We start from the raw sequence: 19,419 nt of genomic DNA, 5'->3' as shown, positions 1-19,419 counted from the left end.
GATGCTCCCAGAGCTGAGGGAGATGCCTCAACCTCTGCCCAAGCTGACAAGATGAGGAGGAGCAGATTCGTAATCAAAGCTGGAAGCTGTGGCTCCTCTTGTCCTTTTCTCTGCTCCTTTCTACCTTACTGTCAGAAACCTCCTTTCTTCTAGAAAAGTGAGAATCCATGCACAGGAATTCTCCACATTGTGCTGAATTCTGAGACCCACAAATAAACTCACATCCTAACTCACAAACAGATGCATGATTATACCCTGCTTTTACCACCTGCCTGATGGACAGGAGACAGGAGAGCAGGATGGTGACTCTGTGGTGTTGTCCAGCCACTAAAAGTTGCAGGAGAATTGCACTTAGCAATGCTTGAGGAAAAGTTTAGCTGCAAAAAATACTACACTGTGTGCTGACCTCCAAAAGATTCTCCCCATCTGCACTGATTTGTTTTTTTAAAGGCTTATCATAGTGGCCAGATGTCAGTTCAGCCAAATCCATAGGAATGCAGCAACAGATACCAGGACCTGGCCTAGGGCTGGCTTAGATCCAGAGCCTACTGAAATACCCGGGAGTGCTCCTAGGAAGTTCACTCAGGTTTTACACACCTTCATGCTGTTCTGCTGCTAAGAACCACAGAATTATAAAATATCTCAAGCTATGGGAAGGGGCCCATAAGGATCAAGAGGGCAATTCCCTGCTCCTCACAGGACTACCTAAAACTAAACCATATTACCAAGAGCATCATCCAGAGTCTCCTTGAATACTGGTCTTGATCCTTGTGCCCTGACAGAGTTGTGCTTTCAACTTCAGTGTCCCTCACTGGTGTTTTAGCTAACCTTGGTTGAATATTCTTTCCTTATTTTGGTTCCATTCAAATTTCACAGCCCCTGGAGTTCAGATCAGATGTTGGTGTTAACACACTTGAATCTCACTTAATGCTGTGAATTATGGGGGTTAAAGACAGCAGCCAGAACTAACCTAAACCCAGAACTGAATACAGGTATCGTTAAGCAGAAAAAAATAAAACAGGGAGATCAGATCAGATCCTTCTGTGTTTAGGAAGTGGAGCCTTTCAGGCATCTCTACCAGCTTTCACTTCAAGATGTCACTCATTCTTTGCACAATTTTCTCTTTTGTGACTAAGAAGAAATCTGGATTTCTCTCGTAGCTGGAGTACTGACAGTGTCAGACCTCTGCCTTTGGCTAGAGCTTGGGCTGACCCTGAGTCCCCTGTGAGTGCTGGCTGACTGCTTCTCTACCCCTGTGTATTTTTAGCTGTCTGGATGTTACAAATCCATCACCTTCTTCACAGCACCAGAACCCCACATGTCCTTAATGAACTCTAACAATCTAGGCAGAAGCATACAGCTGAAGGGGAATATAATGGTGGGGGCCAAATTTCTATTTCCAAGATATATAACAAGTTTCAGAGGACTACAAATTGATTCTCTGTAGTAAAATAGTAATTACTTTCCAGGTGAAAAAGGTTTTGAAAACAGGGACATGAAAACAGCTCTGATGATGTGATGGATAGGTAGAGTATAAATAGGGATTTAAATACGTGGGTATTCACTCACACTGACAACACTTTCTATTCAGGGGTCTGGAGCTTCCCAAAACTACATTAGATAGGCAGATATTATTACAGATATTTTACAAACAGCTCTCTCTGTGGAGCACAGAGGGAGTAAATAATTTCTCCAAAATTGTGTAGTGAATTCAGAGAACAGAACTGAGAGTTCCTCTGACTTCTTCCTCTGAAACCACTCAGGATAAAAATCCTCCTCCCTAATACACTTCAGCCTTTTCTCATTTTCAGTAAAATTTGACTGAAAGAAAAAAAAAAACAAAACATCCAGACAACCATTTAAAAAGTTCTATTGCATATAACTCTCTTGAAAAATATAAAGGAGTGCTACTTACGCCATAACAATAACACTGAAATCCAGCCAGTTCCATGGATCCCGAAGGAAGGTGAATTCTGTCATGCAAAATCCTCTTGCCAATATTTTTATCAATGACTCAAAAGTGTAAATGCCAGTGAAAGTATACCTGGGGAACAGAGTGGCCAAAGAAGAAAGAGAATTAGCAAGCAGCAGACAGCTGAAACTGCAGGGGCACCACTCTGGGGTTGCTCGTGTGAGTCACAGCTGCAGACTGGGCTGTGCATGAACAGCCTTGTGTGTGGACCAAGGAACAGGTAAGGAACAGCAAAACACTCAGGACAGTCTCAGAATGGAGATAATTTCCAGCACAGGGTGTCCCTTGATGAATCTTCACTCATTAAGTCAAGCATGGACACCAGCCTACTAAGCTGGGCTGTGGGACTTCTGAACCTCTGCCATCTCCAGTGGACCAAGAGTGGATTAGGGATTCATGGAATGGTTTCGGTGGGAAGAGAGCTTAAAAATCACCTCCTTCCAACCCCCTTGCCATGAGCAGGAAACCTTCCACTAGACCAGGCTGATCAGAGACTCATCCAACCTGGTCTTGAGCACTCCCAGGGATGGGAAGTCCACAACCTCTCTGGGCAGCATTATGCCACACTCCTCGCTTTTCCACTCGGAAGGAGGGTGGTTGCTCCCTTCATACCTCTCATCTCTTCCTGCCCAAGACATTTCGGAGATTAAAAAAATGCCACCACTTGTTTTTATCAGCTAGAAAGGGTAATTCTCCTTCAACTTCCCTTGTGTTTCACTGTCCCTGGTAAATCGCACCAGCCTTGAGAATTAAACAACAAAATGCCCTCTCCGAAAAAGAATTGAAAAACTCCCATCTGACTACTGTATGTAGTAATTTTTACCTGCCTGACAGTAAAGGAGACACAAGGCTAGTTTTTTCCCCTCTGGTAAATTAAGTTATTACCAACAGCCTCTTGACTGTGACGATCTGGGCTAGAACATAGATCTTACCTTTCATAATAAAGATGACACTTGTAATAAAATTTAGCCAAATCTCTGTGGAGGACAGTAATGCCTCTGATTTACAGCTCTCAGATCTGGACTCACCCAGGGTTCTACTTGCCATCAGAGATAGAGTTCAGGGCATACAACAGCTCTTTTTAAATGTTGCTGCCTGAGACACCTAGCCCAATGGACTGGGTATTCTAGGCCATATCTTAACAAAAGAAATAAATGTTTAGTGTCTACCATGGGCATTTCCTACCCCTTTTCTCCTAATGAAGATGCAGATGATACCAAAGCCTATTAAAAAACCTCAAACACCTCAAATCCACTAAAACACAAATCTCATAAGTCATGATGTGAAGGGCTGTCACTGGAAGCACTGGCTTGTGTTTTCTGTTCAGTGCCTAAACATCCGTTGGTGCCATCACACATTAAAAAAATTTGTAACATTTCAGATTCCTGTTTGGTAGAAAAAAGGTGTGAGCAATTGAAGGTGGCAATATAAGGAAGAACATTATGTATAAAATATATTTAGCTGTATTACACTGAACTGCAACTGATCAAATACACAGATATCATGTCCTCCTGCCATTGTGTTACACTGTAGTACTACTCACATGTTATAAAATCTCAGTGTGTTTCATCTTAAAATGGGGATTAGCCTGACAGTTTGGGTGCAGCAGTGGGCATTAAATGTGTCTCACAGCTCCTCTTTGACCATATACCTGAGCATTATCTTGTACCCAATTTTTTCCCAGCTCCTATTTAGCTTTGCTCTGGTATTTCGAATATAGGTCACCCATGTGACAGTCTCTTTAAGCATGTGTATTTAGTAATACACACAGAAAACACATGCAAAGAACTAAAAAAAAAAAAATACTTAACAGTACATAAGCTCATTAAAATGATAAAGCACTTGTATTTATTCAGCATGTCAGATGGGTTTAATTGATTGTATAATCATCGTCTAATTCTAAATGGATCAGGGAAAGTCCTCCAGCAACTGAACAGCTTCTTTAACAACAAAAGTCAGGGTTCTTAAAAAAATTTTTAGTGGGGGAAAGTTGAATTGATTCCTTCTTTTTTTCAAAATGGTAAGAAAAATGCTTTAATGGAAGATCTAGGACAAATATTTGCACAAGGTTATTCTTCTATCCCCTGTGAGTCTCTGAAACAGCAGAACAAAATGGATTAAATGTATCTTCTCCAAATCCAATATTAATCAATTTGAATTACAGTTCATTGGGTTATTTTGCTCCTTCAAAGTACTTGACTTTGATTTCATTCCATGCACTTGAGGAGGAAAAGCTGAGAGATATGAAGGGACACAGGAGAAGAGGAAACATGGAAGGATTCACTCCATGCTGCATGAGCCCATCTGCATTTCTGCTCTATGTTTTCTGCATGCTCTGCTTGATGCACTGATAAAATCAGCCAAATTCTCCTGCTTGCAGAAGGCACAATATTATCATTTATGGTATTTCCCTCCAGAATATTTGAATTTCCAGCTGTACACCAGCTGGCCAAATTTTGATGAGATCATCACGTGGATGAGGCGTCTGTGATTCAGCAAAAAACATCATGGCAATGGTTATGAAAGTTTTCAATAGGAGAAGGACAACATCAGGGGAAAGGACAGCACAGACATACTTGAGGGTACCACACTATACATGAAACATCCTGGGATTAGGATGTTATTGTGATGGGATGAAATATTTGGTTCAGTGCTGCCTATAATTAGTAATTTATGGCCTAGAAGATGTGCCCTGCATGATTTTATGGAACCTAAATAAGGGCATTTTACTGTATTTTCTTACAGCCCTGAGTAGACCAACCACCAGGCTATGAAGCAGCAGATGGCATTTATCATATGTCAGTCAAAAATAAAAAGTGCGTTCTGATTGGTTCAATGAGCCAAAATAATTGTTTAATGCACTGTAGGTTGATTAGCTTGTGCATCTGGTATCTGTTTCTAAAAGGAATATTTTTAAGCAACTTAAAGAAATGAAATGGGTTTTCATTTCACTGAGGTCCCTTAACCTCTTTAAAAATTAATTTTAAAACCCACAACAACAAAAATAACCCCCTTCAAGCAGCACCTTTGCTATTTTCCCTGAAGGCTTGTCAAGCTAAAAAGACAGGAATTCTCATAGAGGTATTCCCAGATAATTTGATGCTCATAAAGTATTCCTGCCAATGATTACAGGGGAACACTTCTCATGCTGTGCTCAGTGCAGAAGGAACTTTTGCTTTCATTAAGTTTCAGATCAAGGATAGAACTAAGTCAGTTCAGGAACTATTCTCTGAAATAATTAAACTTAAGCTCCATCAGCCTATTCTGATGTGTCCAACCATCAAATCTGTTGCATGGGAACTGTGGAAGGCTGACAAGTTTCACACAGGGCTGTCCTCAATATGTGATTTCATCCAGATGTGGCATAAAAGGTGCCTTTGGCAATAAGAATTAGATTCATGGACTAAAAATGTTTACTTTGCTTACTAAGGGAGCTTTCACAGGCTAAAACAACTACCTGGAAAAACATTTTGTGAGGGCAGACACCACAGTCAGTACTGCTGGAAAGAAATTAGACAATAGCAAACGAGATTCAAACAAGAACACAACAAAAGGAAGAGGAAGGCTGAGGTGAGGATGGGGCAGCTGTAAAGGATACTTACTCAACATATTTATTCCATGACGGAGTCTCTGATTGTGCCATGAACACACAATTAGTTAAAATAGTGCACATAATAAACATACTGAACAATGTAAAGAGGCAAATTAAGGAAAACAATGCATTTGATACAAGAATTCATAAATTTTTGTCTTTCCACACAAGATGTGACAGCTCAATCACAATTTGCAAGTTGCTTCAAGAACTATAAGCATTTGTTTGCAAGTGCATTGGGAGACAAATAATTATATAAACATAGAAAAATGGGGGAACCTTCCCTGCTTTTTTTTTTCTTTTCCTATATCTTTTAAACATACTTTTTAGAGTAAACAAATGTACTGACTCTGCAGTCCTTTGAAAGTACAATACCCCAAATTTACAGCTGTGTTGGTCAGATGACAATGTGCATAGGTGCACAACTTTGTATGAAAAGAGGGATTAGTCTCATTTAAGTATCCACAGAAAAACCTGTGTCTGCAAATTCTCACTTCATTTTTTATCCTGAAACATTTCTCAGGCAGTAGGGGGAAGTTACAAATCTGGTCTTTCTAATCTCTTTAATGGGCTTGAGGTCTCACTTTCAGTATAAAGTTTCACCAAAAGCAAGTATGAGTTTCAGAGCATTAATTTTAAGGCCTGGTCTGCAAACCTGCTGGGCAAATAAGCAGCCTTGGTCTGCAGGGCTCTCTGCCTCTGCTGAGGGACCAGATTCCCTATTTGGAGGCTAAAACAAACCTCCCAAGTGCACAGTTCACACACTTTGCTGCTAAGCTGAAACCATAAACATAAAAAGCACCCTAAATCAAATTCCTGAAATTGAAAACATAATTCACTGGATGGCTCTACTAAAAGCACATGCCACTTTCTGTAAAAAGTTACAAAATATGATGGGATTCTCCTGCATCAATAACTGGTCTCATGCAACCAGGAAAATCTAACTACAGAAGATAAGGCAAAGGAAAACAGCCTGCAACCCAGTCAACAGGCAGGGACCCTTCCCTGGGAATATAAGTAAAACACAAAAATAAATTTCTTTTGCCTTTTTTTGAAAGGATTTAAAAAAAAAGTTTGGTTTGATTTGGTTTGGGTTGTTTTTTTTCATCTCTGTAGTTGATTCTGTTTGTGTTATTTTTTGTTTGAGAATAGTGATTGAAGGATTTAGTTTCAAACCTATGTCCTGAAATGTTTGCATTAAATTTATCCTCTTGCAGAGCCAAAATCTCTGCTGAATACAGAGTGGAATGTTTTCCAATGGGCCACATAAGCAACAGCAAGGTAAAATTGGTAGTAACCAACCTGAGGATTCCCCAGGGCCACCACAGAAGGCAGTAATTGAACTCACAGGGACTGCTCATCTCACAAACATCTTCCACTTCTGGGCCAACACCTCCTACCGAAGGACCAGCAAGGATGTCTGATACCCACTCACATTTGCTCACATCAGCTTCAGATATATTCTGTAAGTTTTGTCATTCTTGTTAACATAACTATTAAGTTCCAGCTAGCCTAGAAACCACTGGATTACTTTTTCAACTCCAGTGAAATGCTGTGGATGAAGCACAGGAAAGCAGAGTGCTATCTTCAGACCATGTCAAACAAATAGCACATTTCAATTCCAAGAAAATAAACTCCTCTATTGGAATTTAGGGTATCTAGTTTAATCTCTATATGCCTGTTTCCTTGTGATACAAACTGAATCTAACAGCTTTCCCAAAGGCTCTCTTACAGGCAGGTGTCATCATCTCCTTATACAAGCACCAAAGAGAACAAACCAGAGAGCACAGGTTGAGAACCTAAGGGTCAGCTCTGGGACAAGAAACACACTACAGATTCAACCTGGGTTTCATCATCAAGCTGAAAACTACAAACATGAAAGAATTAAACATTTCAGCTGGTTATGCACCAAAATTAGTGGTCTGTGTTAAATTAGAAAGAGAAAACAGAAATCCCCACAGAATGGAAATTAGCATTCCTACCTGAAATAGAATGCAATTGTTTGCATTAGAAAAAGTCCATGATGATGATCTACTCAGAAAGGACAAAGCAAAGAAGATAAAACTGACATAAGCTGTATTAGCAGCATTGTCCATTCTCTATCTTAGAACTGCTATTAAATCAAATTTTCCAAAGCCTACAAACTAAATATACTAAGCTACTCATCAGGATCCTTTCTGCAATAAATCAAACCTATTATTTCCAATTTGAGGTTACAGAATAGCCTTTGCACAAACCGATTCTAAAAGTTATAAATTTTATCTCCTAGCACAAAGATACTGAGTCAAACGCAGCACACTTCTATTCTAGACTTCATTATGATGGATAATTGTTAATTAGCAGACTGAATACTAGAGGCTCTTTAGGTGATCATTGCCAAATTACATATAATATGTGCAAGCAAAGGTTAGTCCCAATGAAGAGAATGTATAATTGGTGCTTCACAGGATCTCATTTTGCCTTATGGAAAGTGTGTAAAATAGGATGGGAGGAAAGCTGCAAGCAGAAAATATGGACAAAGATTGGAAATTCGGTAAGAAGATTATTTTTCTTTTTCTGATGCACCACAATCTATAATTCTAGCACCAACGTAGGCCTTTTTAACCAAACTTCCAGCCTGGATCAGTGGTAAAGTGAGAAAAACTAGCTATAAAACCTAGAAAAAGGCCCAATTAGAATTGCTACAGATTTTATACAGGCTAGCAAACTGCTTGGAGAAACTAAGGACACCACAAAATGATCCTTGGCTTGCAGGCAAGAAGAGGAGTCTTTTAAACACAAGACATCAAGGAAATGTTACCAGTAATTTAATCTCATTAAAAGGTGGAGATAGTTAATAAAGGTGTTAATAACAGCTAATAATGATGCAGAAGACAGAAAATGTTCATCCCATTGGGGATAAAATCCTCCATGTCCTCTGGGACAGGAATGGAGCAGGGCCACCTTCTGGGCTGCCATGTGGACCCTGGACCATCCATGAGGCCTCACAGACCCTGAATAAAAGGAGAAATACCTAGAAGGGGTTTAAAGATACATTATTAGTTGCAACAAACATAACTAAGAGGCTGTGGGAGTTTTTCCCCTTGGAAGGGTGTATTTTTGAAAGACTGTATCTCTCAGTTTTGGCTGGATGAGCAGTGATCACATAGCAATTATCCTGCCAGACATCTCAGAGGAAGAACTCCACATACAGCCACTTAACCAGGAGATGTGACCCCCACAGCTTCTTTATGGGGTGATTTTACTCTGTCCTCTCTATTCTGTTCCACTGTTGGCCTTCATGGTGCACTCAATGGCTGGAAATTGAAATATGGCATCCACTAAAGAAGCTGCTACAGATATTTACGTGACAGGGCAGCATTTGCTAATGCTCCTTTTAGGCTTTTGCCCTGGGGAAAATAAAGATTGCTTGATTACAGTCACGCAAGAGGATAGATCTGGGTCCCGGGTCCATGTCTGGGATATTATCTGCTTCAGTACCTGCGGGTTTGGGCTCCTTTCTGCCTGGGATATTGACTGCCTGCTCAGCCACTTGGCCTTTGTATTTCAGGTTGATACAAAAGGTCTTTATTGACAGAAAACAAATCAGTGCCTAATGCAGGATCTTCGTTGTCTCACTGGGACCGGAGTTTTTGTCTCCTGCCTGTGCCTGCCAAAGATTGAGCTGTTGGTTCTCTCAAAATTATCAACACAGGGTGATAATTTCTGTCTTTCTGGAGCTAAACTCATGTTTGCATTGAGACCTGCCACTCCCAAAATCTTACACTCCTTATCTGACCATATTTCTTTCCTGATAGACATTTCAAATGCTCTCCTGTGTGGTCTTTATCCTCGGAAGTAATGTGATAAGGATTTCTTGATTATTTGTCTTCTGTTCAACTGCTACCAAGGGCATGTAGCCCCTGTGCTACACATTCCTGTGACCTCTTGGCTTCACCAAACAATGTAGGAAAGAAGGGAGAAGAAGACAGAACAAACCTCCTAAGCTGGAGGCAACACTCTCAGTTTCTTTCTAAGCAGCTCAATTTTCAGATTCTTACTTTAGCCATACCTGGACAAATGCATTGACCTTGATTAACTTCAGCAAGGCTGTGCTGAGGTAACTGTGCCTAAAAAACTTGGTTGGGCTCTGGGTATGCAGCAGCATGTGCTGCATTGTGTGCACACATAATCTGATCCACCAGCTCATCTCTCTGCAGAATTCTACAGTGTATTCTTAGTAACCATAATAATATCTTGGCTGATAACACATATTCATTTTTGCATAGAATTATTGCAATCAGAAGCTTCACCTGTTTTTCCTTTTGCTAGAATATCTATAGTGTCACCTTTTTTTTCTCCTCCCTGTATGGAGTGGGAATCTAATTTATTTCCCTATTTGTTTTCCCTGAAATTTAATAATTAACCAATCCTTTTAAGATGTTACCTACTTAGTATTCATTTATTCTCTGTGGTGGACGTGAGCATTGCAGATGAGGGACTTCCATCACTAAAACATCACAGAATGATCAGGGCAGCATGTGAAGTCTTTGAATTATCACTGCCTGTCTCCCATGTGCACCCCAGAGAAAGCAGCCAAGTCATGAAAAAAGGTGTGGTTTTAGTAATGTTCACACAAAGCTGAACATTTGGGTCAGTTTGGCCTTCCAGAGAGATGTGACTATGTCAGAAAATAATGTTTCTGGGGTTGTGTGAAAAAAACAAGCCAAAACCAACCACTGCAGCCTGTCTTGCATGACTTCAGAACCAGAGCTGGTTCTGGAAATCAGGCATTGCCTGTCCATTGGAAAGTCCAGCAGGACAGTCCGTGCCTTTTTTCTTTTTCGGATAACATATCCAAATAAACAAACTAGAACAGAATCAACAGAACAATTTTTGAAATATTCTGTTTCAGGAGAAAAAAAAAAATTCTGATCTGAAGCAGTTCAAAATTAAATTGTGTCTGCAGACAGTGTCACAGAGTTTTACCTCTGGGAGGGATTGCTGAAGTGCTTGGTAGCAAAGCTCTCCATCAGTTCAGATTTCCCCTGGTTGCCTTCCTTTCTGAGGTACTACACCCACTTTCCCTTCAGTAAAGATGATCAGTCCCTTCCCATCGTTTAATCCTGAGTAAACTCACCAGGCTCTCCAGTGCAGTTCACATTATCTGATAGCAGCAGTATGATACAGGCATTTTTATAGCTCACATAACAATATAAAATGAAACAAACCGAAAATCCAAGTGCATTTCTGCTTGTGCAGGCAAATTCAGCCAGAAGATTTAAAACAGCTAAATGAAATAAAATGGTTTCTGACTTCAATCCATCTGTGTTTAAAACCCATATAAAATACATGAGGAGGAAAATCAACAGAAAGGATATGAATGTACCAAAATTTTAATTGCTGCTCTTCTGATTGGATGGAAAGGACTAAGTATGTACAAGGCAGGAGTGGCACTAAATCGAAAGATTGTCTTCCCTTTGTTCAGTACTATAAATGTCTGGAAAACAAAACAGAAAATGAGAACATTCAGTATTTGCATTTATGCTCAGCTTTTCCAGCCCACAGCCCACTGGGAAATTCCTGCCAGCATCTCATACTTTTCCCCCCTCCCAAGACCCCCAAAATCCTTCTCACTTGGTGAAAAGTTTTGTCCAAGGCCTTCCCTACAGAACTGACTGTCCTGACTGTCCCCCTCCACCATGGGGCTGGGAAGAGAGCAGAATCACCTTCAAAAATAAAAAAAATTACCTGGAGACTGAAGTGTGGTGGAAAAAATTATGTTATGCTCTTCTTCCCTGCAGATCTCACTATGTTGTTGATCCAACTTCTCTACTTTGAACACTTTATTGCTCTCAATTTTGTCTCACCAAGCAAAAAGTGGTAGGAGGCACAGTTCCAGACTAGGATCTGACTTTGGCACTGAAGCACTCTCATTGTGCTCAGATGAATATGGCCAGAGAAAAACAATTCTCTGTTGTCTTAAACCAAAAACAAAAGTTAATTGGATTCTGACCCAAATTGCAGAGCTCTGAAGATGCCCCACCAGGCATAGAGGAGCTAATATTCACTCAGAGACAGAATTGAGACACCCAATATACAAAATCTAAGAAATTCACACACCTTGAGTCTAAAAACTTCATGGCACTAAAATTGCAAATCTATATCCTGTTGCTTATGCCCAGGGATAGCAGGCAAATTAAAAGGTAAATTAATTCTGGCCCTTCCAGGTAAGTAATCTGTTTGTCTTTATCCATTTAACTTTTGTTCTGTAGCTCTAGCACCTGCCTCTACACTGTTTTAATAGAAGTACCATTATGGTCACATTAATTCATTGTTTACAGGAAATAGCATAGCCCAAAATCAGAAACAGCAGTACCTGAAAAAACTGGAAGCTGCCTAAAAAAACAAAGGGCTTCCAAGCTTCATTTTGTCCTCTGTTTTGTGAAATGCTTGGAAAGGGGAATGAACTGTAGTAAGCAACCAGCCCAGCTCTGCTGTCAGCAGCCTTTTGACAGAAGCTGTTTGCACTTCTGTGGCTTTGGTCCAGCCTGCACGTGATCCCTCATCAGGTGATGCTCGCTTTGGGACAAAGTTCACCATTCTGCAAAGTGCCAGCACTGCACATGCTGCTCACACCTCCCTTCTGATCTGCTTTGGTCATCTGAAATGGAGTTTTGCTCTTCCTCAGCAGGAGCAGAGCTGCTGCTCTCCAGGAACGGTTGTGAAGGTGCCTCCTGCTCTTGTGCAGAGTGCTCGCACAAGGCTCAAGTCACCCAGAAGCCCTTAACATTAAGGGGCTTAAGTGATAAACAACAGACCTGTGAAGTCACAGCTCATGAAGAAGGCAAGATAGGGCAGATAAAAACCTCTGGCTTAAATTAACTCAGCTACTGCTCTGCTCATTTCAGATATTGTATATTCATTCTTAGGGTTATCTGAAAACACACAAATTTAAATTATGCTTTTTATCCCTCTTTGCCCCCCTCCTGCTTAGATGTTTTCTGGGAGCCCTGCTCATGCCAACATTCTGATCCTTAATCTGGGAAAGAAGTATTTTTTTACTTTTTGTAGAAAGATAACAAGCAGAGCACCCAAAGCAGAGGTCATGCTTTAGCTTTAGGTTGGTGCTCACCTTACGATCATTGTAGAAAGGGTCGATGTCCTCCAGGGGCTCCCCAATGAGCTCTGGAGAAACAGTCCCATAGATATCAGGCAGCTTCTTGCAAGCTTGCAAGTCAAACTGAGGCTGAGGCTTCTCTTCCTCGCCCAGCTGCTCCCTGTATTCCTGCTTGGCATTCCTGGCGAGCTTCTCTGCAATCCGCTTCTCAATGGCAGCCAAGGACTCGGGCGTGAACCGGTGGAAGCTGTTAGTACCCGGTGGTAACAAGAAGTCAGCCATCTTTTCATCCTGCTCTGTCTTTACTGGTCTTTACTCCTAGTAGTGGAAACAGCTGAAATTTAAAAAAAAAAAAAGTTATCAGAAGTTAGCGGTGTGAGGAAAGCAAGAAGAACAAAGCCAGCAGAATGAAAAAAAAATCCCACCAAACTCAACCCCCAAGGAACTCATTATGTATTATCAGGAAGTTCTTTATCTGTTTTTATGTGGTTAATAGAACATCAAGGAAAACAAAAATGACTGAAATTGTAATTTCAATAAGAAATAACACAGGATCAAATCTAAACAGACTTTAAAGATAGACTGTGGAATATTCTTAAGTTCTTCAGTCATTTGGAATCCTAAATCCAAAGAAGTAACTTAGATTCGCACAAGCTTAAGTTTCATTGAAAGCCACAGAGATTCAGATTCCTAACTCATTTTTGAAAACGCAGCTCTGGGAGTGGATGAACAATGTTCCTAAGATGACTGCAAGGCAGATCTAAATCAGCCGATGTCTGGCCACATGATGCAAAATCTAAAAATGCCCCAGCTGTTCTATTCCAAATTTAAAGAGTGAAGGGTCAAGTTTAGATTTTTAAATCCCTTTAAAAAATCTTCATAATCTCTGTCTTAGGCTTCTGTAATATAATTTTAATTTTCCTTTGGGACAGGAAATACCATCTTCAAGATATCTCCTCAGGACTTTTAAGCATTTTCTTTTCCTCCACACCCTGAAATCTGAAGGATGATGGAAGCTCAAATGTGCCTGGAAAAGCTCTGGGACCTTCATGAAAGCACACCAAGCTTCTAAGATGCTGAACAGCCACTGCTGCCAGCTTGTCATCTCTGAAAAGCAGGCTTCTTTCATCCAAGACCAATTTGAATATCCTGGAGTTGGACTCAATGATCCTTGTGTTTTCAAGCTCAGGATATTCTTTTATTCTATGATTCTAACCCAAACCTGCAAAGCTTGATCATCTTGTCCTGATGGTACTTCAATGTTAACACTTCCAGTCTCTGCCTGAATGAAAACAAGTACGAATTTTCCCATCTCTTCAACTTACATGAATAAAACCAAGCGTGAAAAGCACAGCCGAACAAAAAGCCTTCTTGTATCTGCACTGAACAACACGGATAGCTGTGAAAATTAATGTAAAACTACTGTTTGAAAAAGGATGAAGCTTATCCCTGTTGTAGCAGCCTGCACAAATCCATCCAAGTTCACTGAAGCCCCATTTTGCAATTTAAAGTCACTTTAGAGGCATGTTTTTCCAGCGAGAGAAGCCCTCACTCCGCAACAATTAAAACTCATTTCACAGAAGAAACACAGACCTTGTATTTTTGCCACCACCAGGCCATTCATACACCATCAGAATACACTCTGGTGACAAACAAAATAGTACATTTTGAGGTGGGCTACCCTCTTTCATTCAGCAACGTGTGCAGGATCCCACTCTTTGTTCAGGCACAACGTTTGTTTTCTGCTTTCAGATGGAATTTGTCTATTTACAATGGATAGTTCCAGATAGTTTGCGTCTATTAGGCTCTGTGATGACAGCATTTTTGTTAGCAAACAAGACTCTAACTGGACTCTGCATGACAAATAGCATATTTATTGACTCAATTTCTCTGAGTAAAGGACGCTTTCAAATAACTACTGTCTCTCCTATTCTGACTTCATTTTAAAATGAATTCATTAAATTGTCATTGATCACAGTCTATCACACAGGAATGATTTACTGAGGCTTGTACATTATGCTCCGAATTACAGCTGGTTTGAACAAGCAGGGCTAAAATGAATTATCCTTCCTGGAGTTTGGGATATTCTGAGATTCTTCTTTTGTTAGATTTATTCTCCTTTTTCCTTTCCCCTCTCCCCTCTATGCCATTTGTTTTATCCCCTCCCTCCTGAAAAACAGGAAATTAGAAGCTTTCCCACAAATTGCGTTTCCTACGCCCAACGCTATGTGACTCAGCAAATAGAATTTCACTTTCTATAAATGACATCAATACGGGTGGCCAGAGAATTCTCTGAGATTTTTTTTGTCCTTTCCATTTTTGTTTCTCCAGAATGAAACCTGTCTCAGCGCTGAAGGGGGCCAACAAAAGCCAGTGGTTGATCAGGACTGCTGGAAGGGCAGAGAGGAGGTCTCTAAACTGGAGATGAGAACGTTGTGGGTTTTAGCTGAGGTCCAGATGATCAAGAGCTCTGTCAAGGCAGTGAATGGGGAATGACTGTTTGCTTTTTCTAATAATATGAGACTGGAAAAACTTCTAATGAAATCACAGAGCAATGGCAAAAGGTCCATAAATGATTTTAAATACAAGTTGCTGCCTCTGACTCAGGAACCTGGGTGCAAGCAAGAAGAGCTACTTATGCTGGTCCTACTTTAACACTCTTCCTAGTCTAAGGAAATCTAAATATGTGCTTTGTCCACACAGTCCTTAAAGACTTCCAGGAGAAGCCATTCTGGCAACAGAACCACTCAATTTTTTCCTCAAAAGAGAAACAAACTGATAGGGGATGGTGAGGGAGAGAAAATAGCCCAAAAAACCTAATCAGCATCAGAAGTTTTAATTATTTTTTCTAAAGGGAATTATTTTTGCTTAAAGCTCTCTCTCATTAGAAAACTGAATCAAATTCAAACTGGTCAAATCCAGATCTTTTCAGTTTTATCTACAATTTCCAGAAAGGTAGCTGCTTAGAAAGAACTGGAAAATCCTACACAAACTTCATTAGCATTTTTGCTAGTCATCTATTTAATTTTTCTTTTTAAAAAAGTACGTTTCAGCACCCTTACAATTGAAAATTTGTGACATGCCTTGTCTTCATATTGTATATAAGCTAAAGTTCCACATTTTAATATATATGTATATTTAGCACAATTCTTTTTCAATTTCATATGCTTTCAGGAAATGGACAAGATAATTTCATGGGTCCTTTCTATGTCTAATTTCTTTTAATCTGTGAATTGCAAACATTTCTACAAATAGCCAGGGTTAGCCCAGATGTTACTTAAAAGGGTGAGAAAGCACCACAAGTTAAAAAGGGAAATCATCAATGACTGAATCAAAGGGCTGGAATGCCATTTCTTAAGAGATAATAGCTGTTGTGACTCACGTGTTTACAATATGAGCCTGGATTTTTCCATTCCTCACAGGCATATTTTTGAAGTACAAGGCTTCAAACACATTGTTTCTGTGATATCACCAGGCACAGAATGAAAATTTCCCTCTTGCTTGGTCAGTTAGCATTGGTTGTTGCTGATAAAATGCACTGGTTCTGTAAACAAAACATGCATATGAAAATAAAGCCCCAAGAAGAATTCTTTCTTTGGTGTGGCCAGAAGTGAGAGCAAACAAATTAGGTATTTATTTAGAAAGATAAATGCTGTTTTCCATTGCAGCTTCAACCTTAGTGTCATGGGCTTCAGCCACTCCAGTTCAAAATATCTTTCAGGTTCTCAGAACATCACCTGTGTGCCCTGCAACTCCTTCTGTTGTATCAAGGACTCATGAGCTTATATTTCAGGCCCTTGGCAATGGTAATAAAGGAACCAAAGTGGAAGATCAAGGTTGTGAAAGTGTCTTTTACAGACACGATCATTTTGAGTAGGAAATCATTTCTGATTTCCATGCTGCCACTCAGGAAGCTGCTGCAGACCACGGGCTGGGGAGAGGGATGTTTGTACTATGGTTCTGCTAGTCCAAACTCTTACAGAATACTAATCCCAGAGCCCTAAATTCTCCTTTTGTTGAAGAAATGTTTGTGATTAAATAACGATTTTGCGTTCCTAACGGCTGTGGTAACAAGAACAGTCATGTGGATGGGTTTTCTTTCTGTCTGAGACTACATGGAGCACAGTCATCTTTTCCCCCCACACACTCCTTTTCCATATAATCTCTTTGGCATTTTTTTTTGACCTGCAGAGCACAGCAAAACATGAGAATAGTAGGCTAGGCAAATAAAGAACAGAGCAATGACACATCTAATTTAATGTCACTGGTCTAGATTAATAAATTCATATGCATAAATTTACACATAAACACAAGCACCTAAACAGATTTAAAAAGACAAGTTGATATGGGATCACATGGAAGTTTTATTCCAGCCATGAAGTAATGGCTTCATGGAGAGCTGTTTTTTAATTCAGATCAAATAAAGAAGTTTTGTAAAAAGATGAAGAAGTTAAAGGAGTCTAGGTGACTGAGACACACTTCATAATTTTACTGACAACAAACGAACAAATAAACAACTTTTGAGACTTAATACACTCATATTTATACCACAGTTCACATTCCACAGTGAGCAAGTGTCACGGGAAATTCTCTTTTAACTGGAAAATTTCAGTTGCTGTTAGCACACACTTTGAGGGCCTGTGTGCTCACATCAAGGCAGTCCTCAAAAATTTACACAGCACACTCGTTACTTCTGCTTAAGCTGATATTTGGTTTGTTTCTTTTTCCTCCAACAGGCATAATTTTTTCAAGACCACAAACAATGCTTGTTTTTGCAGCACATGTTCTTAACACACATAATCAACCACAACTCCAGCTGGCATAAATCAGCACAGCTCTGCCCGGGGAAGTCACACCTGGGGAATTGATCTCTTAGGACCCAGAATATTTGGCTAGAAATGTTTTCTTTAAAAAGAGCACCTTCACAGCAGAGCATGAACACCACAGATAGTGTGTAATTCAGGTATTAAACTAATGGCCTAGAAGGTAACCAAGCTTGCAGGCAGCCGGAAAACCCTGAGCTTTTTGCACCCTGTGAAGGCAATCCGCAAATGCTTGTCCAACCAGAAACATGTTGTTGGGTGAGCTCCAAGGTGGAGGTGCAAAAAGATCTGCTGGAGAATCCAGTGCCTGGTGGGGTCCAGGCAGGCTCCCATGGCTGGTCTGCAGGGGAAAACTGTGGAATTCCACAAAAATCTGATAGAAATGGTGAAATGTTCAGCTCCTGGAGCTCTCCTAGGCAAAGTTAGGCAAAGTACAGTGTTTAAACCTGTTCTAGCTGACACAGGAGGAGATCTGAGCCAGGGTTCCTCTTGCTGCCCGTGTCACAAGGCCAACCTGCAGGCTGATATGACATAGCCTAACACATTTCCCAAAACAAGCCCTCTTGCTCACCATGAATGCTGACCAGGGGCAGAAATAAATATGTAAGAGAACTCACTGAATTCAAATTGTTGGCAAAGAACAACCCAAAACATCACAAAATGTCCAAAACAAAAGTTCAGAGTGACAGACCCACAGGCCTTTTGTCACAACCAGCTCTGCCTAGGCAGTATCTTCTTTTAAATCCAGTTTAATGGGTTTTGCTGGCTGCTCACTCATCAGAATCATGGCATTCTGACATTGCCAATGACTTACTGAAAAAATAAAGTCTGCAGAAAGCCAACATGTGCTAAAGGAAATGAATTCAGAATATTTCATCCTGATATTGGAAGGGTATTTTGGAATGATAAATTTTTTGCCAAGAATTAAATGCTGGTACTAAGTCTTCTCTTATGATAAAATAAATATTTTTAGTGAGCTAAAAATATTCTGCTTTCTTTGCAGGTGTCTTTATTTCAAATTAATCTGCAACCAAATGATATAAATAAGCAAGAGGGAAACAGCACATTATAGTTACCAATGCAGATCTCTATATTTTGCTGAGAATTATAATTCTTTGCACCCAATAGTTTTTCATGTCTATTTTAATTAACTAGAAATTGGCCTCAGAGTTATTTTACTATAAACTACACAGAAAGATTTCTCCTTTGCTATTCTGAACCAACAGAGCTTGGAAAGAGCTACCAAGAAAGAGGGATGTTTTCAGCTCAGGATGCAGTCACTAGCTTTTGAACAAGAAATAAGAAATCTACAGGAAAATTCCATGTTGTGCCAAACATAATACACAGTGCTCACACCACTAGGTGCTTTGAATGCTCACATGAATAAAATATATCAAATCTGGTCCATTTTATTCATAGTGTGTTTTCTAAAGACATAAAGACGGATAAAGGAAGCTGTAAAACAGCTATTAAAATATATTCTGGTGCCATTATGGGATGGTTATGCCAGAGAAAGAAGGCAGCTTTAGGCTAGACAGCAAAATCTTGGCTGCATGCTTCTAGGGAAGAAGGAGCCACGTCTGGAGAGCTGTCTGATGTATTACCACAGTTATAGGTAAGGTTTTCCTGATCCCTCCCATCTAAGTTATGGAGACACATTTAATCAGCAGAAAACAAACAGACTCATAAAAGCCAATCATCAGAACTGACATGTTTACATTGAGAGAGATGGATGAAACTCTGTAAGCAAAGCCAGGGCCTCTTTCACAATGGTAGAACTGAATTAAGAGCCATAACATGACATAACAACTAAACTTCATTTTTAATAGTGAATAGAGCAATTCAGGTTTTCCTTCATTCAAGGGACAGCAACAAAAAGAGGCTGAGGTGAAGGGTCAAGAAAAAATTGGATGTGAAAGGCTGGGGAAGACAG

The 19,419-nt window shown here is 40.0% G+C and overlaps 1 protein-coding gene across 1 annotated transcript in view; it reads right to left on the bottom strand.

Annotated features, from left to right (window-relative positions):
- The window catches only part of LOC118701655 (sodium channel protein type 5 subunit alpha-like), a 217,710-nt gene that overhangs the window by 163,683 nt on the left and 34,608 nt on the right, over positions 1–19,419 (bottom strand). Inside the window, exons 2-5 of the mRNA XM_054515743.1 lie at positions 12,679–12,997; positions 10,925–11,043; positions 5,575–5,664; positions 1,916–2,044 (exon numbers count right to left, since the gene is read on the bottom strand). Of these exons, the coding sequence (XP_054371718.1) occupies positions 1,916–2,044; positions 5,575–5,664; positions 10,925–11,043; positions 12,679–12,945 (605 nt within the window). The 5' untranslated portion in view covers positions 12,946–12,997. The remainder of the gene's footprint in view (positions 1–1,915; positions 2,045–5,574; positions 5,665–10,924; positions 11,044–12,678; positions 12,998–19,419) is intronic.

This window comes from Molothrus ater, chromosome 1 (genome assembly GCF_012460135.2).
Source record: "Molothrus ater isolate BHLD 08-10-18 breed brown headed cowbird chromosome 1, BPBGC_Mater_1.1, whole genome shotgun sequence".
In the NCBI taxonomy this organism is placed as follows: Eukaryota; Metazoa; Chordata; class Aves; order Passeriformes; family Icteridae; genus Molothrus; species Molothrus ater.
This window is presented reverse-complemented; position numbering and strand designations above follow the sequence as displayed.